Genomic DNA, 26,749 nt, shown 5'->3' with positions numbered 1-26,749 from the left:
CCCTGAGTGCAGTGCGTAGGACATGCCATCAGGATCCGGGGCAGCCGTCTCCTACATTTCTCTGGAGGCTTGAGGAGAGTCCATTTCCTTGCCTTCTTTAGCCCCTAGAGGTTGCTCGCAGTCCTTGGCTCATGGCCCCCTTCATCTTCAAGGCCCACCCAACAGCTCCGTCCCTATCGGTGCCAGCTCTCTGGCTCTCTGCAGCTGGGAAAGGGTCTTCACTTCTAAGGACTCGTGATTAGATTGGGCTCATCTAGACAGTCCAGACTAATCTTCCCATGTCAAGGTCCTTAACCTTAAATCACATCTGCAAAGTCTCTTTTGCCATGTAAGGTAAATATTCACCCGGACCCTGGGTTTAGGACATGGACCTGCCACAGAAGAGTCTGAATCCCTGATGTTGAGGAGGAAACCCATCCAGTTTTCCACCATCTCTGGACACCTTTTTAAGTAAACCACTTATATTATAGATAAAGCTGCTGTTAGCCTGTTATTTGAAGCCAAAAGCATTTCTGATACAGGAGCCATTTGCATGATGACCAATAGCCTGAAGAACAAAGCCCCACCAGCCTGGTTCGCTGGCCTGTGACGCAGCTGGGAGAAAGGGAGGCAGGGCAGAGGACAGAGTTGAAAAGAGAAGCAAGAGGCCTGCCGTGGTGGGAGGGAAAGACGGTAGGGTGAGAAGAGGGGCCTCGAGTATTACTGTGGTCCGTGCAGCCCCTCCAGAGAGTCAAGAAATGCAACTCAGTTATTCTGAGATCACTCTTTGACAGCCAGGCTGTGCTTGCAAACTCAGGGCCAGCAGCTGTGGAGCTGGGCGGCATGCAGGCCCGCTGAGCTGCCACTCCAGCAGCAGCAGAACTACTATCGCCCCCCACAAAGATCAGAGAGCAGGTATGAAATCCCCTTGGGGGACTGTCTATTGTTTGGACAATAGACTTCTCCCTTCCCTGACTCCCATGAGAAAGGGGAGATGAGACTTATTTCCTTGGCTGAAACCTATGAGGGGAACTTTAAGAGAAACACTTATGAAATTTCCATGGGGACTAATGACAGCTCAAAGGGGGCGTGGCTGTCCAGCACACGCTGACTTGACACCCATTTACCAAAGGAAGGGGCATCAAACAAGCTCTGCTAGTAGGAGCATCCTGGCAGAGGGAAAAGGACCACACTTTTGTGTCCCCAGTGGTTCCTGAGAGGCAAAGAAGATGGATTCTGACAGCACCCACATCCCCAGAGATAGGGCCATGACAAAGATCAAATTAAGACTTGGTGGGGACCAGAGCAGCATGGGATGGTGGTATACAACACTTCAAAGGGATGTCCTGCCAGCAAGAGATTGGCAAAAGATGTAGTCAAGTTTCCTAAGGGACCACCAATGCTGTTTGGAGTTGAATCCTTTGCTGATAGGACTTGTAGGGCATCTACCTTCAAGTCTACACAAGCGTTAACAGTGACCAGAAGGGGACAGTCACCTGTCCCGCCAAGAGGCTGCTCATGTCAGTGTATGTCTTTCTCCCTCTTCCTTACCTCTTGTAGTCAGTAGAGCTGGTGTGGAAGAGCGGGACTGACCACACATACCTCCTTTCTGCTCCCAGCAGGGGGCAGCACAGCTAGTGGGCACTGTGTGTTGCAGGGAGCTTGGAATGAAATGACTGAAACTTTAAGATCAGATTTTCTTAATAATGCAAAGTGACTTAAGGTTATAGGATTGCATGAAGCGCCTGATGAGAGCCCACTTCCCAGCAGGAAACTGCATGTGACAGAACATAGTTGGCACAGTTATTGGAAAAATAGAACCACTGCATATTTACATCTCGCTAAGTTGATAACTCTCTAAATGGCCCAAGTAAGCATTTTAAGAGGTTAAAAACAGTGTGCCCTCTCTTGGAGGTGTGTGGGGGACAGCAGGTGGGGAGCACAGAAAGCAGAAGGAAGCAGAGCTTGGTCCCTACCTTTAAGGCAAAGTTATAAGCTCCACTAAAATTCCAGGACCTGGTGAATCCTCAGACTCTAACCGATCAACTTCTCTTGTGCAGAAGAGCTGGTGAGGGGTGTGAAGAGGTGGCGCTGTCACTGGGAAAGGGCAGAGCACTGTTCCCAACACTTCTGTGCCCTCCTAGGTTGACCCCCACTGCTGGCTGCATTCCTTTCCAAATGGTAATCTGTGCTTCCGTGCATTCTTGACTTTGTTTAGTGTTCTTGATGTTTCTGGAAGCCAAGTGGTGAAAATTAACACTGTCTAATCACATGATCATAGACTCCACATACTGTACTTTAGACTACAAAATGCAAGTCTCAAGTGCAAGAGTTGGTTACGGCCTTGATGCTGAATAAAAAAACAAAATCCAGAGAGAGAACTACAGTATCCAATTGAAAAGGAAATACTAGCAAATGAACCAGAATAAAAGATTTTATTGTATTCCATACATTCACAGGTCACTTCCAGATTTAGTAACAACACTGCAATGCTATGATGCTGTGCACTCATTTAGCTCAGACCACAGTGTAAGTTTGTAGCTCTCTCCGACTATAGATGGACCACAATACCCTTCCTAACTGCGGCCTGGAAACTGACTGCTATTTCATTTGATTATTTTCTGACTGAGGCATAGGTGCACCCCATCTTCTCAGAATTTTAAAGTACTTTCCATTCCATTACAAAAAAGATCACCAACGTTCTAGGGCCCCTTCACGCACTACTTTTACCTATCATGACTATTCTTCTTTACATATACATCCTTAGTTTGAGAAGTGGATTTTCAATTAGCAAATTTCTGTACAGACCAGCTAGCTGAGCATGGCCTAGTCCTGAAACCACAGCTTTTCTTTATTTGGCCAGAATGCGCCCCTTGCCTTACACACCTGCCTCAGGAATGCAGGTACTTGGTTCTCATGGTGTGTGAGTGATTGATACAACCTCCTGTCCCACATAAAACTCTTCAAAACCTTTGCATGCCCGGGGAAGTAGGGACACAATTTATTGCATGTGGCCTGCCTCAGCCTCAGGAGATAGGCAATCACCAGGCTCCACTGCCCCTGGGCTCAGGGCACTTGATTCCCATTTGTCATACTCAACCTGTTGGGCTATAGATGCTCACTTGATTCTCTGAAGCTCAGGGAGGCTGATGCATGTTAGCCTTTACTGAAATTATTAAAGTGAAACCTTGTTTTCACTCTATCAGGCACTGAAAAGCAACAAGCTTTTATTTTTTCTTTTCTATAATGAAATATATTTTCTCTACTCTTGGTATCTGTAATACGCCTGCAATTAGATGTAGCAGTTAACACAAAACAAACAAAAACAGAGCAGAAGGCACAGACTAAGGAGCAGGTATGAGAAGAATTTTACCATTTACTCTGATAGGAATACTAAACCAAACCAAACAAACCAAAACACACTTCGAAGCCCATTTTGTTTACAAGTCCGCCTCCTCTGTGCTATAGAAAGTCAGTCCTTGAAAGCAGAAACCCAAATAACCCCTGTATCCCAAGTAAGCAGACCTATATCAGAACCAAATAGCTGTCCTCTTACATCAGAAAATCTAAGTGATCTGAAAGACAATTCACCACAAATGGTTCAAATTTTCTTCTCAGAACATCACCAATCCCACTAATGCAAATTCACAACATTACTTCAATCAAATTTAGCTGAATGCTAAATTAGAGTTTACATGGAATAAAAATTAGCCAGAAAAATACCTTAGAAAAGATTTTTTTTTCCTTGTGGATTCCAACACTTTTAAGACATTATGAATTCTCAATAATTACATATATTCAAACTGCAGAGTCAACACTGCTAACTGTATTTTCTAATTTTATCTTTCTTAAAAGGAAAAAAGGGTAAAAATCTGATTTTGAAATATTGACAAGATCCCCCAAAGTTAGATATTAACATCTTTTCATCTCTTATGAGAATTTACTGTAAATATACCTTTATCATAGAAATAATTATTCAATATACATGTTACAAAATGTTATATTTAAAGATGACAAATCTATACTTTACGCAGATTCTTCATCCACAAGTTTAATGACTAAGCACAACAGAATGAACAAATGTTTTATTGGCATGTTCATTGTTGTAAACAGCATCTGGCATGAAAAAGTTTTACCAAAACCTTTGTATTGATTTTTATAAATTAGATGGTATTTCAAAATTTATGTAGAGTTGTGTTCATTGAGTACTTTTATTTAGCAAAGCAAAAACTTGCTGATTCTAAACAGACTTTGCAATGAAATCATGTTGACTGCATCAGTCTGTACCATGACCTGACCTTACTAGCAAGTTTATTCAATAAGATGTTAAGACGTTTCCCCAAAGGTAAACTACATGTAACTACAAATTGACTCTAAAAATTAAAACTGGACTTACAAGCATTCTAGAAGATTCAGATTGATGTAAATCTTCAAAAATAAATGTACAAAGAGAAAAAAATTTGAAGCTGCTGAACAGGAAAACCTCATTAACAAGAGCAAATACAATCCTATGGGACCCAGCACTGAGGAACCTCGCTGAGGATTACATTTACATAGATTGTTATACTTCTCAATGTACACAAATGTACATAATGAATATGTGAAAAGAATAACCATGGGAAATAGTTGAACTGCAATTATGATAACTCAACAGGATCAATTTTATTTACATGCTGAAGAAATGAGTGAAACATATTCTCTACATCCACAACTTAAGTACAATCAGTTATAATTACAATACTGCAGCAATCTGAGCTGCCACCTGTGGGAAGTGGTCTAAGGAAAACGTTCAATGTTCCAGAATAATGTTCTTAATACTTTGCAAAAATGAAACAAAATAAAAACATAACTTCACAATTCTTTACTGGGTTACGGCTGGTTCTAAGAATTTCTTTCTTCAGCTCCTATTTTTGCTGCTTTCCAAGAGTCAACATACGTTGCATTTACTTCTGAATTGTCAATGAGGTAATGTGTGTATCAGTGAAATAAACAGAAAATTCATTCATTCATGGCCTTTGCACAGCTTTTATTATTAAGCTATGAGCATCCTGTTGGAAAGCTAGTTTTACTAGCAGCTATGTGCACATTTGTCCGCAATAAAAGAAGTTTACTCATTCCCCTTCCCCCTTTTCTAGTAGCAGGTTTTGCTTTTTGTTTTATTTCTTTGCACATCCCTTTTCACTTTACAGTACATTTGACTATAGTGCACAACATGATTCCAAGTCAAAACAGTGGCCCATTGGGCACTGAGCTTCTGATTGGTGAAGGGCAGTCCAATCAGTGCTGGTGTCACTGGGTTACCCCAACCATGTCCCACCATAATGGCACTACCCAGTGGTAGTGAACCATCTAATTAAACCCAAAACTCCCCCAGGGAAAATGCTACACTAGCAGAGTCAGTCTTGAGTCAGATCTTTATTTGGTGCTCCATCCAGATATATTTTTAGTGCTTTCTCTTTACGAGGTGAGTATGTTACACGATGTCCAGTCTTCTGGAGTCGACTACTTTCTTTTTTCATCAGTTCATTTCTTTGCTCATCTGTCAACTCCATTAATTCTTCTGTTTTATCCCTATATTTAAAATATTAATGAAACATTAGACCAGTAGAGCCAGGTGCCTCTATTAATTTACACTTGAATGCTATGATGCTCCTCAGCAAGATAATGCAATCTGACTGTCACTGGTGAAGTTATATAATCTCATATACTAGGATGTCCTATATTTCTAATGTGTTTATCCTATTAACACCTTGCTCACTTGTAAAAATGGCATAGAATAATTTCCATGTTATCAGTAGTAGTAATAATAGCTATTATGTATTGAACATCTATTTTTAATAGGCATCGTGCCAGTTATTTTAAATGCAATAGCTCTTATTCTTATAAAATCCTGCAAGGTAGATATCATTGTCATCATTTTAGATGAGGAGCTAGGTAAATAACAAAGCTATATTTGCAACCCCATCTTTTAGGATCCAATGACTATTCTTTTTCCTCTATATTTGTACTGTCCAACACCAAAGCCACTAGCACATGAAATACGCCTGGTCCACACTGAGATGTGCTGGAAATATAACACACAATGTTTTTCTAAGACTCGGTACAAGAAAAAGAATGTCAAATATTTCATAAATGATTTTTTGTATCGATAACATTAATGATAATATTTTAGAGGTACTGGATATAAAAATTTGTTTAAATGAATTTCACCTGTTTCTTTTCACTGTTTTTAATGTGGCTACTAGAAAACATCAAATCATGTCTGGATCTCATTGTATTTCTATTGGTTAATGCTCCTCTATTATATCATAATAATAGTAAACATATTTACATAAAATATTTATACATATCAAAAATGTTTTACCAGTAAAAGCAACAAAAACATCGTGAATGTTACCTATAAAATATGACTGCACCATCATCACAGATATAAAGAGGCCAAACATTCAGGGTAGAAACTTTAGGATTCCAGTCCAAATCCTGATGAATATCAAGGACAGAAATATCACAGGGGAAAGTTCCTCTACCCTAAGAAGAAAAAGAATCAATGAATAAATCATGCCATTAGCCACATTTATCATACACTAATACACAGATGTAAACATTCTCAGGGCTTTACCTTAGCAAATTCAATATCTTCCAAAGGAATCCCACTGATTTCGCTAAGCTGTAAAAAAACAAAAACAACATTTTATTAGAGTTCATTTAAAAAAATAAACTTGCTTAGAAAAGTTATTTTACTCCAGAAACAGAAATAGCTTGATTTTAAAAAATATATAAAAAATTAGAAGAAAAAGCAGAAAGTGTAATTCTATCCTCTGGCCACCCTGCAAATACCATGTCCAAGAAATAAGAAGTTAGTATATTCCTTCCAGACTTTTTCCTATGCATATACAAACTACATTCACATATTTCTAAAACACGTTTTATTTATATCTCTATATAATAATTTTATACAGCCTATACAGAACAACAGGATACAAAGTAACCTCATTCTCTTTAATATCTGAACAATATACCATTTTATCTCCTATTGATGTACACTGAGACTGTTTTCAATTTTTTCCAATTATAATGCTATGATGTATACCTCAATGAATATCCTTGCACAAATAAATACTTCTATAGATCAAATTCCTAGATGCTGAACTGCACATCTAAAATGTTGACAAACTACGCCAAACTGAAAAAATATCAATTTATATACTTATCACAGGTGTATGGTACTGTTTCCCCCAAACCTTGACAACTCTAGGTATTTTTTGATTTTCTAAATCTTCACCAATTTAAGAGTAAAAAATAATGTTTTTGTTTTAATTTGTATTCCTTTTTCTATTAATTGCCTTGTTTTTTGCCTATTTAAAAATTAGATTGTTACATTTTTTTTTATTAAGGTAGTAGCTCCTTATAAATTACGGACATCAAGTGTAATCAATGTTTCAAATGATTTCCCTGCCCAGTTTCTTGTGTTTTAGCTTTGTTTATGAGTTGTTTTTTAAATACTTTTTTTTGGCTGCTCAGAAGATTTAAGCTTTTATATGGTCTACTTTTTCTTTTTTTGGCCACTGGTATTATGCTTACAAATATCTTTCTCCAGGATTATGAGAATATTTTTAATGTTTAACATTTTAAATATTTTCATCTAGTACATTTACCATTTTATTTTTATATAAATTTAATACATTTAGAATTTATTTTTGTGTTAGGTGTGAAGTATGGAAATAAAACTTTTTCAAAATGCCCATTGTGCTAGTACTACTGATTGAAAAATCACCCTTTCCCCAGAGACCCTTAGATTTCCTACCTTAAAATACAAAATGCAAAATGGACCTTCATCTGGATTCTCTATTCAATTCCACTTCTTTTGGTTTTTTTACACCTATAGCAATTTACTCTAGTAACTTCTAACTAATCCTGACTACTTAGGAGAAAGCCGATCTAAGTAACAGAAAGTGAGGGTCCACTTCTGAATGGCCAGGAGCCAAAGTAAATTCTCAAAGGATCAGGAGCTTAGAAACAACCAGAGTGTGGCGCAAGGTGTAACAGAGACCAAGAAAGGTTGCTGCATCAGTGTTTAGTACTCGCTTCCTAGGCTGTCTCTTACGAAACATAACAAAAAATCTGTATTATTAGCTCATTTTGTTTAAAATGAACTTACCCTCTCACGCAATTCATCAACACTACTGCTTTCCAGCACAACCTCCTGAAAGGGATCCAACTTCATCTCTGAAGGCCTCCACCGTCTTGACAAAACTGCAAGCTGTGACATGGACTTCATCTTCTCTACCCCTAAGAATATGCAAGATTAGGCCATCATTCTATTTCCTCTGCAGGTTCATAACTTGACTGTTCCATCCTGCTTCACTGAACTAAAAGATTTACTTCAAGTGTTATTCTTAAAAAGTAGGCACAAAAAGCCCAATTATCCCAAAGAGTTTTTCTTTTTTTGTTGTTTTAAAAATTTTTTTTTACTACACATTGTAGATATTCATCAAGGAGTATTCAAGAATGGCATATTTACTCTCTTCCCTCCAGTCTCAGATGATAATTTCTCCCTTTTGCAAGCTACCCTCAACCAGTACTCCTAATTCCACGCAACCTGACTCCTGCCGGACACTGCTTTATAATTACTCTCTTTTCTGGATCTCCAAGCTTCGCTTCTCCTTTGATTACTACCCCAATCTAAAATTATAATCAAATTATCTTCATTTTATTGTCTTCTTTTACTCAGGCTATTATTAATCCTTCTCTTTTCATTTACTCCCAAGTTTACCGATTCTTCAAAATTGTCACTTTTCAATTACGTCACTTTTCAAGCGTCAGCTCAATTGTCACTGTTGTCTCTGGTGCACACAACAATAACTTCTAGTGATTCAGTCCCTTAATACCTATCATTTTAGAATGACAGGTGTGCAGTTTTGTTTCTTCCACAGACTATGTGGATCTGGAGGGCATCAATGGTTTTTATTCAGTTTTGTAGCACCAGGGATTAGCAGTATCTGGCAAATTACAGGTCAATAAATGTTTCTTGGATTTAAACACATATTTCTTACTCAATTATTTTGATGCTAGAATATATTGAAATAATATTGATGCAGGCACCAAAAATCCAGTACCATTTTCAGACTAATCCATATCCTACTAATGTATACCTAATTTCTCCTTGTTCACAAGGGTGACATCTGTATCTTTCATGATCTTTTCCTGGCATACCCAGAAACAGCTATTATTTGCTAAGTCTCCAGACACTGAAGGAAATCACAATCTGGAGTACCTGCCTACACACCATGGTAGAGGGTGTCCTGGTTGTTCCTTGCCTCCCTAGTTAACTTGTCAATTAATCAGAATTTCAACCATCTAATTTAAACCAAATTAGATGTGAAATAGCCTGAAACAGGTGAGGCATTAGTGTTACTGAACCCTCTAAAAACTAGCATAATCTTAGTTTAAAATATCCAGAATTGATATTTTGATTTCCATAGGAACAAAAGGAAAATTAAAATTTTCCTAACACCAAAAAAGAATACAGCACTAGTTTTTTTACTTTGATGTAATCTCTTAAAAGTTAACTTTTCCCCCACAGTCTCTTCCCCCAAAAAACAATACTTTACATGTACCATGGCTGATAATGAAAACCAGGAGGTATAACAAATACCTATGACAAATAGGCCTATTACTTGGACCTCTTCTAGGTCATTATTATGGGCTGAATTTTGTCCCCCACACCAAGAGCATGTTGAAGTCCTAACCCCTAGTACCTCAGAATGTGATCTTAATTTGGAAATAGGATCTTTACAGTGGTAATCAACTTAAAATGAGGTCATTAGGGTGGGCCCTAATCCAGTATGACTAGTGGTTTATAAAGAGGGGAAATCTGGATAGTAACAGACAAGCCCACAGGAAGAACACCATATTAAGATGAGAGCAGAGATTGGGGTGATGCATCTATAAGCCAAGGATTGTCAAAGATGGCCAATAGACCATCAGAAGACAGGAGAACAGGCATGCAACAGATTCTTCCTTACAGCCCTCAGAAGGAACCAATTCTGCCAATAAATACCCCTGATCTCAAACTTCTAGCCTCCAGAACTGAGACAAGAAATTTCTAGTGCTTAAGCCACCCAGCTTAGGAAACTAATACAGCCATTGTTCTCAAATCTCGGATAAATTATCAGTACCACAGCCTCAATACAAAATAAGAAATAATGAAAAAAGAAACTTGAATAACAAACAGGGTTAAGAAATTATTATTAGGATTTCCTTAAAATGTACTAAAAATCTAACTTTGAAATTGCAATTTCCCTGTAAGGAAAAATTCTCAAAATTAGAGAAAAGAAGAAATATTTAAAAGGCAATTGAGCACTCAACCTGTACAAAAGCAAATTATGTAACCAAAACTTGTGTACTCCCATACAATTCTGAAATTAAAAAAAAAGGGCAAATGAGACCCAGAGAAAGATGGGAGAAAGCTGAAATAATTTAAAAAGTTACAGTAAGACACAGGGGAAGAAAATAAAACTCCCCGGGATTAGACATGAGAAGGAATCACATCAATCCATAATAACAGTATCTTTATATTAAAACTATATGTTTCTATTAGTTCTAGACTCTAGAACCTAGAGTATTTCTAACTGATATTTCCTCACAAAAATATTGAAAATACCATCAAGAACTTCAAGGAAAACCTCCCAGTTGCTGGAAATATTAATATCTTCTTCATAAATATGATAATCCAAAAAGACAGTGCCAGGATTCTTCCATGTTTTTTTCCTTAGACGAAACCTACAAATGTGACAAGACATTTAAAACTACTATAATTTGAAACTCTTAACTTAAAAAGTTGACATTAATCTGACACCAAGGAAAAACAAACTATGTTCAAATACAAAAGTCCAATGGTTATTCATTAAAATTTGGGGAAAATGTAATGAAATGCTCCCAGTAATTTAAATTTAGAATCCTCCAGAGGAAATTCAAACAAACTTCCAATATTCTTGCTTAGTCCTATTAATTTAATCTGCAGCACTAAAATTCTGACTAGTATAGGAATTTTAATTCTTTAAGTTTCAGAAAACCATACCAGTCCATATCAATTGACCACACAGTCTTTCTTCAAATTGTTGATGACACTGAAAATTTACTTTACCTGTCAATACTGAGTTCTAAACCACATTGCTCCCTGAGTTGAGGAATTAATTCCTCTTTTGATTGCCGTACAGTCATTCCTTTAGCAAACACAGCATCTAGCAGAAACTTGCATGGCTATAAAAATAAACCAACAATTAGAGCTTGGAATTACACATTAAAATAAGGACTACCAAAACATTTTATTTGTACTTTATAGTGTGACAATTAAGGGACTGGGTTTAGGAGTCTATCTTCCTTGTTTCAAATATTAGCTCCACTACTTACTAGCTCAGCTATCTTGGGCAAGTTTACCTAACATCTCTGTGCCTGAGTTTTCTCATTTGTAAATGAGAAACAGTATCTTCCTCATTGGGTAATTGTGAAGATTAAATAAGATAATGCATTCACATATTTCCCTCCTTGTAATAAAATAACCACAATTTTGAAAGTAAAAAGAATTTTAAGGACTAAAATGAGGGGAAAGCATTCTAATTCCCCAAATTCATTAATCAATTGCTTCAAGACAGACATGGTATCCACACACCTCAAACTCAGAAGAACATATAAGTCAAAATGCATGGGTCACCCGTAAGAGATATAATGGGTGCCAGATAAAATATCTGTTGTACAAAAAAGGTCATTCTATGAAAAATTTTCAGCTTTTATATTTGTCTAGGTCCCCAATAAAATGTTATAAACATCTTGAATATGATCTTTGTCTTATTCTTTTGGGTATTCACAAGTCTTGCATACACTAGAAACTAAAATATTTTATTGATTACTCTTTAAAAAACATAGCCTGTTAAGATCATTAACCCACAATTACAAGTTGTATGACCCTGACCAAGATACTTAACTTCTCTGTGCCTCAGTTTCTTCAATTATAGAACGGGAATAATATAATAAATAGTACTTACATCATAGAGCTCACTGATGAGGATTAAATGAGTTAATACTTACAGGCACTTAGAGTACACAATAAACACTATGTAAATGCTTGTTAAATACTAAAATGACTCTCTGAACACAAAAAGTACTTACAGACTCTACAGGTCAACTACTACCCACATGTAGCATTACATGAAAGCAGAAAGCAAGCACAGAAAAATCCCTTTTCAATAGCAGGAAAATTTTGCCTCACTGCAGCACTTGTAGCAACACATTAAAGCAGGAGGATGACAAACAACGGCCTGAGGGCCAAGTTCAAGGCTGCTTGTTTTCATAAATAAAATTTTATTGGGACACAGTCATTCTCATTCCCATTGGAATGAGAATTATCATCTATGGCTGCTTGTGCTACAGTCACAGAATTGAGTAATTGCAATAGAGACATTATGGCTTACAAAACTAAAACATTTCCTAGAAAAAATTTGCTGACCCCTGCTTCAGAGAAATAAAAGGAAATGACTAATAATAAAATCTCTGCATTGTATTTTTTTGGTACAACAAAAACTAACCTTACATTGCTTTTAAATGTATTACTTACCTCTTGTTCATTGACTAAAAGCTGGTACACTTTAACTCTGTATTCTCCTTTTTTAAGTGCTCTCCCCAGTCTAATTGTAATCTATAAATTAAAAACATTTTTTAGATATGTTGTCTCAGTAGAATAAACAATCCATTCTCGACCCATTGCTTAGTTTTGCTTTTCAAAATTCTTTATATTATGAACTCTTTGAGAACAGGTATATCTTATACCTCTGAATCCCGAGCACCTAGAACAGCAACTGACACACAGTTAACATTAAACAAATGTTTGTTAGGTGAACTAAGAAAAACAACAATTAAAAAACAACTCAAATAACCACAAAACATCAAGTGATCCTTCTAGGGTATCTACTTCACCTTACTTAGAAGTAGTACAAGATGTTCTCAAATCTATCATTTAAAACAGACTCTATTCAAAGATTATTTGAATCAACCTTATTGTCATCTGAGAATGATGAAAGTGTCTCATTCAGTCGGACGCTCTCGAACTCTTGATTGCTGGCATACACTCGAAAGACCTTGAAGTGAGAGGATAAAACTCCAACAAAGGGCTCTAAATGTTGTTTGAAAGCTGCCAGAGTAATTCTTTTATCAACATGCACCATCAACCCTAAGCACAAAAAACCAAAACAAAACAGGAATGAAATTATAAAACAAAACTCTGAGTATAAATAAAACAGATCATACACTTTTTATTATACTATAAGGAAGAAGTAGCCCTTTTCCAGTTAGATATTTAGCTACTATACTATATTGAACAGACAAAAAAACAGTTTACGACAGGTATAATCTGACAGCTTAAAATGTTTTGAGCTATTTAAGTGCTTATTTTATTTATTTATTTACATCACTGAATTTGAAATCAAACTTCCAGGAACTCTTTTTAAAATACATACATATAGGTGGGATTTCAACCCTGTCTCCTCTGCGTACTTACTAGCTATGGGACATGGAGTAAGTCACCAGCCTCCATACCTCCATTTCTTCATCAGAAAAATGGAGCTAGTAACAGAACCTAGCTCACAGTGTTGTGGTGTGAATTCAATGAGGTTAATACATTTATCGTGCTTTTTGCACAGTGCCAGATTCATAGTAATCGTCTCAAAAACTATTAGTAATATTATCTAGTTCTAGGATTTTTACTAGAAAAAAAAGTCAAGACTAGCATACCAAGACGTCTGTTTTATCATATGCTTTGGCTGTAACAGGAACTGTATCTAAATGAATCAGAAACTACTACCTCCTCCAGCCTTAACTTTAAGCTCTCTTGGCATTGTAATAGGATTATCTTTGACAAGCTTAATTTTTTCCTAATGCTTATTATTTTAAATTTTTGTCCCTTATTTTATAAGCCACTCAGAAGGATACTTCTGGAATGCTTCTATTTACCCTGTTCTTCATATTCTAGCAAAAAGCTAAAACATAACTTAGTTGTCTCTTTCTCTTAGAATAAGGCAGCGCTACCATGTTGCCTCAGGCCCATGGTCCCTCTACAGTCGCGTCTGAGAAATCTACAACGGTAAAGGATGAGACCCTAAAACACTCCTGGTTTACATTGGTGGGGCATCTCAAGTCTTGGATTGAATTTTTCTGAGTGGATTTTTCAAGTAAATTAATGTTCACTGACTGTTTCCCTGGTTATAAAATATAGATAGGTTCATCACGTAAAATGTGACAAGTACTAATTAGAAGAAAATATAAAGAGGGTGAGGAACTTTGTTTACTGTCTACCTTTAATTTTTTTTAAATGCCAATTTCTAAGCTTTAACAAGTGCCCTTAAATGTTAATAATCCAACTTTCGGCAAAGAAGCCTCTATTTATGCTATCCAGCAAAGTATTAAGTTTCTTGAGAGAAAGGTGTAATCCTAGCACTTTGGGAGGCCAAGGCCAGAAGATCACTTGAGGCCAAGAATTAGAGACCAGCCTGAGCAACAGTGACACACTGTCTCTGTAGTCTCAGCTACTCAGGGGGCCAAGGCAGGAGGACCACTTGAGCCCAGCGGTTTGAGACTGCAATGAGCTATGATCATGCCACTGTACTCCAGCCTGGCAACAGAGTGAGACCTTGTCTCAAAAAAAAAAAAAAAAAAAAAAAAAAAAAAAAAAAAGGTGTAATGGACAAATTACTTGACTAGAAATTAAAAGGTTATGGCTGGATTTCAGTTTTGCCATTTTAGTCTCATAAATGGCTGTAGTTACATCATCTTATCTCCCCGAGTCTCAGTTTCCCCATAGGATCATAGTACCAATCTTGCAGATTATTGTTATGACAAATGTAGTAAATTCTAAAGCATTACTGAAATATAAGCTATTATTGCCATTTTTCTTTCCTAACTTCTAGCAGTATTGTATCACAGGAAGACACAAATGTTTGTTGATTATAATATGGTCTAATATGGTGATTAGGACAAAGTAGCTCTGGAATTAGATGGCCTGGCCTGAATGAATTCCTAGCTCTTCTCTGTATATTAGATTTGTGACTTTCACTTCTTAACCTCTCTGTATTTCAGTTACCTTTACTATAAAATGGAAATAATAGTATTTATATCCCATAATGCATTTTTGGGTCAACACATGTAAAATGCTTAGCATAGCCTTGGCAAAGAGTGTTAGTTTAATTTACAGGCTATAATTATAGTTCTAGAGATTACCATCATACCATTTTTCTAGCTACCTCTTTAGACTGAAGAATCCAGTCTCTTCACAGTACAACCTAAAAATGTCTTTAGGGTTTGCCTCTTTCTTTCCTTTCTCTTATGTATTTTTTGAATGCAGTGGTAACCAAAATTGTACAAAGAAATTTTATTGCAAATGCACTATTATCTTTATTTAATCTGACTTTGCTCTATATACCCAAGTGCCTACAAGCTATAACCAGGTCTTATCCCAATGGTATCTTCAGAGAATGGTCTATAGTTACTCTCTGAAACAACTCCTGGATTATAACTTATAGATAGCTTAAAGACCATCATTTTAAGTATTGTTGGATTATTCCTAATTGAACTGCCTATACTGCACATAGTATGTCATTCTTCAGATATCAAATTCTTTGTTTATCTATTACACCTTGACATTTCATCAGTCTGAGGAACCTATATTATCACTCATCATCCACGTTTTCCCAGATACCTACTTTCAGATGACTGAGGAAATGCCATGAACTAGTCTTAGTACAGACTCCTGAAAAACCTGGTTGCTGGCTACCAATCCTGCTCCCCTATCTCTAAACATGAGAAGGCATTTTCCAGGGTCTTAATTTTTCTTTTCAAACAAGCCTTCTGTATGGCTTCTAAATGCATAAATACGTACGTTGTAGCAAATGGTTTCTCTTCATCACCATGTTTACTATTCCAATGAACACTAGTAAATTAGCCTAGTATGAATTTCCAAAAGGTTAAAATGGCCAACAATCTCCTTTTTAAAGATTTTACTATTCTAAGATGGAAACGAGACTCTTCAAAATATAATTCTAAGTATTCCCACCGAATTCTTCCTGAAGTTGAGACTATCTTCCAGTCAAATTTTCAGCACATCATTTTAAAACAAATCACTTAAAAGAAACTTCCAACCTTTTCCTGAAAAGGAGCTAGCTACTTTTAATTTTTCCAATGCTCTTGATCAGTTGAGCATAGGAAGAAAACAGAGTAGCTCCTAAATATAATATTTTTCCTACTACAACATAAGGAAAGTAAGGAGCAATGGTAGTAGCTATGGGGCTTATAATCAGAATAACTGGGTCTGATCCTAGCAGTATGACCTACTAGCTGTGTGATCTCAGGCAAATTACTTAGTCTGTTTGAGCCAGTTTCTTCATCGTTCAAATTGTCTAACAACAATTTCACAGAGCTGTTAAGAGAACTAAATGAAATAATGCAAGCTAATGAGCCTTAGGAGGTAAATGCTCCATAGAAATTTAATGTATTGTTATAATATGATTTCTGTCTCCATTTTGGCCAGCTAATCCACACTTTCACACTTGAGTTTCTGCAAGACATACATAAGGATGTCATATAATTTCAGTGTTACTTGGATCTAACTAGTTAAAAACACAAATCTCTATACTTTTATTACTGATTTCAAAATTTCTACTATTTCCTTTTTTTTTTTTGAGACAGAGTCTCACTCTGTTGCCCTGGCTAAAGTGAGTGCCGTGGCATCAGCCTTGCTCACAGCAATCTCAGACTCCTGGGCTTAAGTGATCCTACTGCCTCAGCCTCCCGAGTAGCTGGGACTACAGGCACACGCCACCATGCCCGGTTAATTTTTCTATATATATTTTTAGCTGTCCTTATAATTTCTTTCTATGGTTAGTAGAGACGGGGTCTCGCTCTTGCTCAGGCTGGTCTCGAACTCCTGAGCTCAAACGATCCGCCCGCCTCGGCCTCCCAGAGTGCTAGGATTACAGGCGCGAGCCACCGTGCCCGGCCCTACTATTTCCTTTTAAAAAACAGAATTTTGAGACTACAAGCATCGTAACACAACTTTTAGAGTGAGTGGTTGTGTAACTCCTCTTCATTAGATGAAGCATAAGGCTGCATCTTAGTCATCTTTCCTTGTAATAGCTACAATGGGCCTGGCATCTAGCATGAATTCAGGAAATATTAACTGGATGGGTAGATGAATGGATGAATGAAGAGTGGGACTCTCTCCCAAAGGTAAAAGGAGCAAGTACCTTCAATTAGAAGCCTTACATTCTAGTAATGGTCCCACTTACTGGCTATATATGTACTTTAAGGCAAGGCATTAATCCCCTATGAGCTTCAGTTTTCTTATCTGTCAAATGAGAATATCAATGTTTGCTTTATTAAGGTCAGAGAAGCTTTAAGTGAGAACAAATAAGTGTCTTAAAAAGTAAAATATAAAAATATAAGGAGTAATATTAGTATTTGCTTTGTTAAAGACTTATGCAAAGCATTTAGATTTTTAGCTATTTCCCTTTTACACCTGAAGAAAGATTTTGTAACCTGAGAACTTGCTAATTCTTTAGCAGGTTTTAGTCTTAGGTTTTATAAAAGTTCTTTTATTTTAAGTATCATACAGTGTTGGTAAGTTTTTGTTGTTGCTGCTTGTCCCAAATGCCCAAACTGACAGATCGCTTCCATCTTTTTGAAATTTATGCATCAGAATTTCTAGTTTGTACCTTGCCTGGAGTTACTCTAAAATAACAATTTTTTTTTAAAAAAGCCCTTTTTCTTTCTCTGACTTTCCCAGTTGATTATGGACTTTTTGAGGGGGTGTCAGAAGGAAGGGGTAGAGAGAAGGGTGAGGATGTAGAAACAAAATTTTCCTGGACATTGAATATCAATATTTTCTAAAGTGTCTGGGCTTTTTGTTTTGTATATTATTTACTTTTTAAAGCATTCCTTAAATTTTTTACTTTAGTACTTTTATCATAATTCCGTCCTAATACTGAATACTATTTTTTTACTTCTTATCTCACCAGAGTTCTGACATAATCATCATTTAATGTATTGCATAGGTCTAAGAACATTGTCCACTGTAACGGCATCAATAATGAAAGAAAAGCCATTAGAAAATAATCTTATAATACAAAAAGTAACAGGTGATCTTAAAACTAAGTACCTAACGCTTTACTAAATATTTAAATAAATGGAGAGAAAAACTGATGCTGTCTCAAGGACCCTTTTTCTTTTGAAGTACATACATTTATGTCCTTCCCCAGAACCTTCATCTGCAGCATATGGTTCTGCTTTGAAATACATGTACTGCATTTCTCCCCTACTCTTGCCACTCTCATCATATTCACTATCAGTTCCAGAGTCTTCTTCTGCTGTATCCCAGGTCTCTTTTTTCCCTTCATTTGCTTTAGTTCTTCTACTACTTGTGATACTGTGAGAGTCAAGTCCATTGGCCAAAGGGATCTGAGCACTGTCTGCATTGCACAAAGTATCACTGCTATGACTGGAGCTAAGAATATCACTGTCCACTGAACTTGTACTCCTGTCATTATTCACATCGGAGTCTGATCGTTCTTCAGACTGAAAATTTTCTGGATCAGAAGTCTGAATATGCTGTTCAAGTTCTCTATTATCCACTGATGCTGAAGAGTCCCTCTCATTGAGAGGTGATTCGATGTTTTCAAAGTCACTGGTTTCAGTACTTTTGCTGCTGTCCCCATTATCTCCATCCTGCTGTTGCTGCAGTGACAAGCTTTTGAGTTTTTCAGTGCTTTCTTCTAGAATAGCTTCCACAGACTTTAGGCTCCCTACAGGTCCTTTGACTCTTTCACAATCATCATCCACATTACCAGAATCACCTCCAGCTTTCTGGTATGCTGTCCTTTTGTTATAAGATCCTGGAGATTGTTCAGGTAGCAAAACATATAATCTGATTGTATTTGCATGCCGATCCAGAAGTTTCCATAAATGAGAGTCTGTAAAGGCCATCTGGTAATCCAAAGTCTCAGAACTTTCAACAAACACCTAAATAGTAAGTCAAAAACTTACATTACATCATTAATTTTGGTGACATTCTCATTCCTCATAATATCACATCAATACAAGACAGTACATAGTAAGTTATAAAATTTGTGATGATAAAGTTTCTAAAGGACACTGCATTGTTCTGGAGACTAAATGAAACAAATTTTAGGCTCAGATATCTTTGCAACTAGTCATAAAACTATGCTAAGATAGAGTAGAGAAGGACAGACAGACATACAAACATACATCTTGTTTATTAGGCTGTCCACTTTCAGAAACTTTTGTATTACGTATCTTTCTCTTTAGGAAATCAAAGTTCAGCATGAATGTAGAGAGAGGAACATGTATAAAGATACTTTGGGAATGCAACACCAAAATCCAGATTATAAAAAAATTCAATGGGCAAATGATTCGGTTTTATAACAAATAAATTACAAGAAAACAAACAAACAAAAAGGACACAGGAAACTTACAGAAAAAAATATTGTAAGATAATCAAAGAACTCTGAACACTACATTCTAGGCTAATATTAAGGCATTTTTAATTTTAAAGGTATATAATGTAATTGTTATATTTTTAAAAGAATTCTCATCCTGAAGAGATATATTTTCATATTATTTATAGATGAAAAGATATGATGCTGGGGAAGTTTATCCAATAATCTGGGGGAAGTAGGTGGTTAAATATAGATGAAGTAGGTGGTTAAATATAGATGAAGCAGGAGTTGATCACTGTAGAAGCTGGGTAATGGAGAAATAGGGGGTCATTACACTATTCTCTCTACTTTTGTATATATTTGAAATTTTCCATAATAAAGTTTTTTTTTTAAAAATGAAATTCATATATACTAGTTTAGCGATTATCAGTAACATGTTGGGTTCTGCATTAAAAAATAACTCTATCATTGTTCTATTCAGTAAATGTTACAAATCAGGACTATTAGCTAACTGTTTAAGGAAGAAAAATGATTTAAGGAAAAAAACAAAGTTAGATCCCTCCCGCACTCCTTACCCTAAAACAATATATGGCAGATTAGATATGTGAATGTTTTACACACACAGCCCCACACAGAAAAGTATTAGAAAAAAATATAGTGAATAAAAATTATACATTAGGATTAATAAAACAATACTAAGAAGGATTAAATGAGACAAAACCCTAGACTGCACTAAAATGAATGAGATTGGACAAGGTGATAAGTAAAAGATGGCAAACAAGGAAAATTCATCTAGAGTGAACCAAGGACATCAGGAACAAACATATGAAAAATGATACATAATGGAACACAAAATAATATCAAGAGATAAAACAAGAGGATCAATATGAATGTTCTCCTTTCTAACAAAGATAAATGAGTAGGCAAAGGGAATAATGCTGGGTGAACCCAAGATTGTAATTATCTCTAGACTGGGCATGCCTCTGACTTACCATGAAGTACTGTTTTATGGGAGAAGCTTAAGAATGAACAAAATTCAGAGGACATAATCACTGTGGGTAGAAATAGTCACGAAGGCTTTCACCAGAGCAGGAGGACTAAGCTGGAGCTTGAGAACAAAAATGTAGGGAGAGGAGGAAGAACACTCCAGGCAGGGGTGCACATGAACAAAGGCAGGAAGAGGAGAACCAGTGAGGACAGAAAGAAGCCTGATCTGACCTGACTACAAAGGAAGGTAATTACTGCAAAGATGTGAGAATTTTAAGCTCTAGGAAGACGGTGGATAGCTCTAAAGGCCAGGCTTATAATATTGAACTTAATTTCATTTACCATTACCAAATAGCATAGAAAATAGTAATGAAAAAATAAAAGACATACCTTGTTACTTCTAAAAAAACCTTCAGCTTTCAGGGTTTTACTGGGCACACTAAGAAGACGCAAATCATTATAGCAGCGTTCCAGCACTATTCTCATTGTTTCAGCAGGTAAATGGATGGCCTATAATAAAAGCAATTTAGTAAAAAGTACTCTTTCAAAAATAATTGTTTGACTCAGAAATATGGGAAACAAGACACTGATGAGTTCTTCTTAAAAGTAGCAGAGAGAAAAATAATTTTAGTAAAGGCTTTAAAATCTTTGAAAAATCTGAGGGAAAAACTATTAGTTGTATCCATTAATTATGCTGCAAATCAGGAAAAAAAGTACCACTTATTAATGTATCCTCTGAAACTGCTATAAGTTCAGGATTTTTCACTAGAAATTCTATGCTTCTGAAACCTGCCAAGTAAATGAGGTGATCTGATTCCAAAGAAACTAAATAACTGACTTTTTGAGAGTTGACGTCAAATTGACTCCTGTTTAACTCCATGGATTTTTGATAGGCTCTGTTGTATTCTGTGAACAGGTGTTAATACTTTTACTAAATCAATTTTCCTTTGTATAAAATGAGATTAGTGGATAAAATTTATTCTGAAATTCCACACTCTTAATTTTTGGAGTCATTTCATGAATTTCATATGAAAGGAGCAGATAAAAATAATTTACATTTTAAAAAACAATTTGTTTTGAATACCAACTAATGGTATCAGTTATGAATACCTAATTGGTAGGCAGTCTAGTTATACTGCAAAACACTGTATTTGTTGACACAATGTTTTGTGATCGCCTTTGTTCTCTATGGACATATTTTTCACCAAGATTAGTAGCTTCTTCAGGCAAGGGGCTATTGGGTGTTTCCTTCATATTATACCTCAGTGTTCACACTCTAGATTAATTTTTTTTTACATTTGGCATTTATATTTTTTAAATATAATGCAGACCAAATTACACTAACATAATATGCATTTATGAACAATTTAATCATAAAATATGACTTTGCAAAATCGTTTGTTTCCTGGCTATTACTATGATGACAAAGCATTAGAAGTCATTTTTAAATATAATAACCACCAATTCTTATATAATACTTTACAATATTTTTAAAGTGCATTTATTTATTTTTTATTAATATTCCTACAACTCTGTTAAACAGGTATTAAAAACCCCAGATGATAAAAAACAAGTATAAGATGAATGACTGAAGACTGGACTCAATTTCTTAACCTGCAATTACTGAACAATTTCCACTATACCAAGGGATCTTAATCTGAGGTTCAGGAACCCTGTAAAATTTTGCCTGTTTGTGTTTCAGGATTTTATAGAGTACGGCAGCGGTCCCCAGCCTTTTTGGCACGGGGGACTGGTTTCACAGAAGACAATTTTCCCATGGTGGGGAGGGGAGCATGGGGAGAGGGAGAGGCGCAACTTAGGCTGTGATGCTAGAGAGCAATGGAGAGCTGGGAGCAGGCTGGAAAGCTATGAAGCTTCATTTGCTCGCCTTCTGCTGTGTGGCCCCCAGTTTCCTAAGTTTCATGGAAGACAATTTTTCCACAGAGGTTGGGAGGAGCAGGGATGGGGCGGAGCTGTGCAGCCTGGTCCCTAATAACCCACTGACCACTACCGGTCTGTGGCCCAGGGGTTAGGGACTGTAGGAGTACAGGACCCTTAAACAGATAATAATCATTTGTATGGAGTGGACTAGTACTTTTGCCCAAGAAAATCTGAATGTTTTCATTATTATATTTTTCCAGCTCAAAAAAACTGAATGAGCCTATGTTCTTTAACACTTACTCACATAATGGGGCCAATATTTAATTCATCCCCTTCCCTGTCAAGTCTGCTGCTCCACTTTCCTCCACTATTTCTATTAATATATCACAACCTTTCTGGTTACCCAGGTTTGAAATCCCTCAGGTCATCCATGCTTCTGCCTTACCCCAACATTTACCAATTGTAAGTCCTGCCGATTCCACTTACATAATCACTCTCAAAATCTACGCCTTCTCTCATTCCCAGTTACATCCCTTCACCTGAATTATTTCAACAGTCTCATCTCCATTCCTGACTCTCCTTCAATCCATGTGGAACGCTAGTCTAGTGTCACCAGAGTCACAATTCTACAGCACAGCTCTGATCATCCACTGCTATACTTAAATAGAAAACAAACAGAAAATCTCCTTCCTATTGCCTACACCAAAGACAGCCCAAACTTTTGTGTTTACTGTTTAAATCCTTTAATAATCTGTACTTACATTTCCAAGTCTGTAATTTACAATGATACATACAGCCAAAACATACATGTCATTGTTACATGCACTCGTCTCAAACTTTCTTACCTTCATACTTTGCTTTGTTTCTTCTATTTGAAGTGTCCTTCTTTCCTAACCTATAGTTGTCTTCTAACTATAAATATTAGCTCCTTGAGATAGAGCTTATATCTTATTAAATATCACCCAGTACCTTGTACCATAGCAGGCATTCAAAAATATTCACTGACCAATTTTAAAACTTACCTTTGAAATCAGTTGTTTGAACTCTGTAACTGTCTGATTTAAGTAAGCACGAACAGTTATAGGAGCAGCTACAGATTCTGCCTTTAGATCAACAACATGAACTTTCACCATCACTTCTGTCACATTGGAAGACATAAAGACATAATTGGAGGTTATTATTTTAATATATTTCTCATAAGCATTCTTAACGTGTTTTTAGAAGATGGCAAAGACAGTATTTTCTGATTACCAAGACAGCAGATGTGTGTTACACATGTGTAATGCACGTTAAGAACGTCTCTTTCACAATTTATCACAATACAAGCAGACATATATAAAGAAATGGAAATGAGGCTAATAAAAAGTTCTCCTGGCTCTCTTTTAAAAATGTCAAATAGTAGTCTTCACTAGGAAGTATTAATTTTGACCTGTATACCTACAAAAGTAAAAATGTGATTTTTAAAAATACACGTTCTGTTTCCTTGTAAAACATTGACAATACTGTCAAATTTATTGAGCACATTAAAAATACAAACCCAAAGTTCCAAATACAGACAAAAACTACAACACTAAATAATTATAAAAAGCTAGACACTGCAAAACAAATACTAAAGAGGCACTGCACCCCTACTTGCTTTTGAACAACCATCATTATTCAAAACCTTATTCATAATCAAAGACCTCTTCTCATCAAAATAATATTCTCTACAGCCCATGGAAAATTCTGCACAAAAACTATTCTGCTTTATGTGTTTGTTTTTTCACTTAAATCCTTCATATTACAATTTAATCCCATCTTCTCCTCTTCAGTTTTGAGGAGATCATGTTTATAACTAAACTTTTAGTCTCTTGAAAATAAATGATCTTCAAACACTTCGTTTAATAGATAGTTATTCTCTACTTGTTTTAACCTCTTATATGTATTATATGTCAATCCTCAGTTTTTCCCTATATTGTTAATCTAAATCTTACAAAACATTCTGCTAAGGGTTTGATTATTAATGAATAAAGGGGATTACTTTGTAAGTCTTACAATCCATACTCACATTTAGAGTTCATTCAAAAATGTGGTATTATTGCTGACCCAAGTTATACTTTAATCATTCTATCTAGCTCAAAAATCTGCAACGAAATGTCCCAAAGAGACTCTGCAGACAGTGCAGAGTCTGACTGAAGTAGGCATCACCAAGTTTTCAGAAATGAGATTTACCTACTTAAGAGAGAGCTCTTTGAAAGAATACTACCCCTAACCTACTTTAAAGAGAGAGGCCTTCATAAAAAAGCAGCTACACAGGATCCATAGAGGAATGGAATTTAAAAGGGCAGAAGAGTTTTATAAGTTTAACTTTTTATGAAAAAACATAGAAAACATAAGCCTGAATTCTGATTAACCACTGATGCAAGGGAGTTAGGGTCAAGACACAACAGTAAGAATTTTGTAAAATTATTTAAACATTTTGATTTTCTCCTATTTGTTACAGTTTACATATAGTTCATTACTAGAAAGCTCAAGACATGAGATAGACCATGTAACCGTCTTTAGGGACAACTTTGAGAAAACTAGAGGCATGGTATTTTGCTTTCCAAAGTGGTCCCAAATAAAGTAAAAAAAATCCCACTATGCTGAATGAATGTGATAGATTTAATGAAGAAAGGAAAAGCTGAAGTCTCTGGGACCTGCAGAAGTGGAGAAGATGAAAAAAAATTTAAATGTTGATAATGATGCAGTTATTATAAATCTACCCCTCCCTAAAGAGACTCTAAAAAACAGACTCTACTTTTGAGACTTTATGGGAACACACTTTTTTGGACCAAGGTCTTCTTTATAAAGAGAGAAAGAAAGATACCCTCCTAAGAGATGGAACTATGAATAACTTTAGGGATTTATAGCATACAGAATGATTACTGGAGAAGAAAAATCCCACTGAGGACTGTAAGCTAGAAGTTTTGTTGTTTTTGTTGTTGTTTCTTTTTTAAACTTTGTGTATAGGTCTTTGCAAATAATCTAGAATTTAATTTCAAGCTTGTTACTACTTCCCAACCTGTCAAAATTATTCTACATTTTAAGACCATATAAAGAATTTTTTAAATTATGTTCATTTCTATAAACAAAACATTTTCTCGTGGAAATTTTAAGTCTAATACAACTCAAAAGAGTGTAAAATTGCTTACCTCCAGGTTTATAAGATTGGAAAACTTGATCGGGCTTTCTTGTCTCTAACAGCAGATCAAACATATATGTTGACTTCACTCCACCTAGTAGAAGTCCCATTGGTGTATCTTCTTCTCCTTCATATGATCGTTCTAGATAATCATGAAACTCATCATATTTAACAAGGCGACAACAATCCAGGGGTATTACCTCTTCTAAATCCATCATCTAAAAGAAAACAATCCCCCAGCAAAAAGAAAAAAATATAGTGTTTTAGTCTGGTATGTAATGACACTACCAAAAAGTCCTAACAAACAAAATCCACATACTTATGATTTGCATCAAAAATAGCAATGTTTATAGGAATGACTTGAATGTTACTTTGAAATAATCATGTTTCATTATGCCTTAAATCATACAAACTATATGCTAATTTAAAGATATTTTTCATTTTTTTTAAACTTTAGATGTAAACTCAATATCACTGTATCATAATCTACTGCTCTGTAATAATGAAACTGGAAACATAAGGGAAACCAACCAACCAACTAGAATATGAATCTTTTGTTTTTTTAATACAATTTGGAAGGGAACTGATAACTCAGTGACAATCTTCCTAAGTATAGGAAGCCAGCATGATTCTTAAGGCCACTGTAGCTTCTATGTCTCCCAAGTACCACCCCATTCCTCTCTGGACATCTCTTTTAATATTAGCCTACAGAAAACTAGTTCATGGCATAAGAATTTCTATTATAAAATTTTCCTCTAGCTCATGTCACTAGTAGATGACATACCCTGGATGCAATAATTCTTGATTAGGAAATAAGCCTCCTGCAGAAACATAGTATGATTGCTTGGAAGTATTCAATGCCCATTTAAGGTTTGCAATTATTTTTAAAAAAGATTTGTAAGCCTCAGTGTGTCCCCATTGATCTCTACTCATCAGAAATGAACCTCTACTTTTGGTATATAAGATTGACTTATTTCTCTCCTGAGAATTACCTGAGATACTTGTTTAAAATGCGTATTTCCAGGTTCCAGCACAGAAATTCTGATTCATTTGCAGGAATCAGTATTTTAATACAAATGTGACTCTCATGCAGGTTATGCTGGATCACACTTTGAGAAACAATGTCAGGTATATTGTCTGCTATTTTTAGTTCCTCATTGGTTCTATATATAATTATATATGAAATGATACAGTACGCAATTTTTTCTCAAAGTAACGATAGTTAAATTTCAGTCAAATTCTG

The 26,749-nt window shown here is 35.8% G+C and overlaps 1 protein-coding gene across 3 annotated transcripts in view; it reads right to left on the bottom strand.

The window, feature by feature from the left end:
- Positions 1–2,395: 2,395 nt before the first annotated feature.
- Positions 2,396–26,749, bottom strand: part of USP47 (ubiquitin specific peptidase 47) — a 113,505-nt gene continuing 89,151 nt past the window's right edge. For all 3 annotated transcript variants that reach the window (XM_045557528.1, XM_045557527.1, XM_045557526.1), the window contains 12 exons: positions 25,517–25,724; positions 23,366–23,481; positions 20,853–20,972; positions 18,261–19,038; positions 13,029–13,204; positions 12,593–12,673; positions 11,126–11,241; positions 10,643–10,761; positions 8,138–8,268; positions 6,599–6,646; positions 6,377–6,507; positions 2,396–5,550 (listed from right to left, as the gene is read on the bottom strand). In XM_045557528.1, the coding sequence (XP_045413484.1) occupies positions 5,376–5,550; positions 6,377–6,507; positions 6,599–6,646; positions 8,138–8,268; positions 10,643–10,761; positions 11,126–11,241; positions 12,593–12,673; positions 13,029–13,204; positions 18,261–19,038; positions 20,853–20,972; positions 23,366–23,481; positions 25,517–25,724 (2,199 nt within the window). In that variant the 3' untranslated portion in view covers positions 2,396–5,375. The remainder of the gene's footprint in view (positions 5,551–6,376; positions 6,508–6,598; positions 6,647–8,137; positions 8,269–10,642; positions 10,762–11,125; positions 11,242–12,592; positions 12,674–13,028; positions 13,205–18,260; positions 19,039–20,852; positions 20,973–23,365; positions 23,482–25,516; positions 25,725–26,749) is intronic.

Source organism: Lemur catta, chromosome 7, assembly GCF_020740605.2.
Source record: "Lemur catta isolate mLemCat1 chromosome 7, mLemCat1.pri, whole genome shotgun sequence".
Lineage (NCBI taxonomy): Eukaryota > Metazoa > Chordata > Mammalia > Primates > Lemuridae > Lemur > Lemur catta.
The sequence above is the reverse complement of the archived record's forward strand: the minus strand, read 5'-3'. Positions and strand labels throughout refer to the sequence as shown.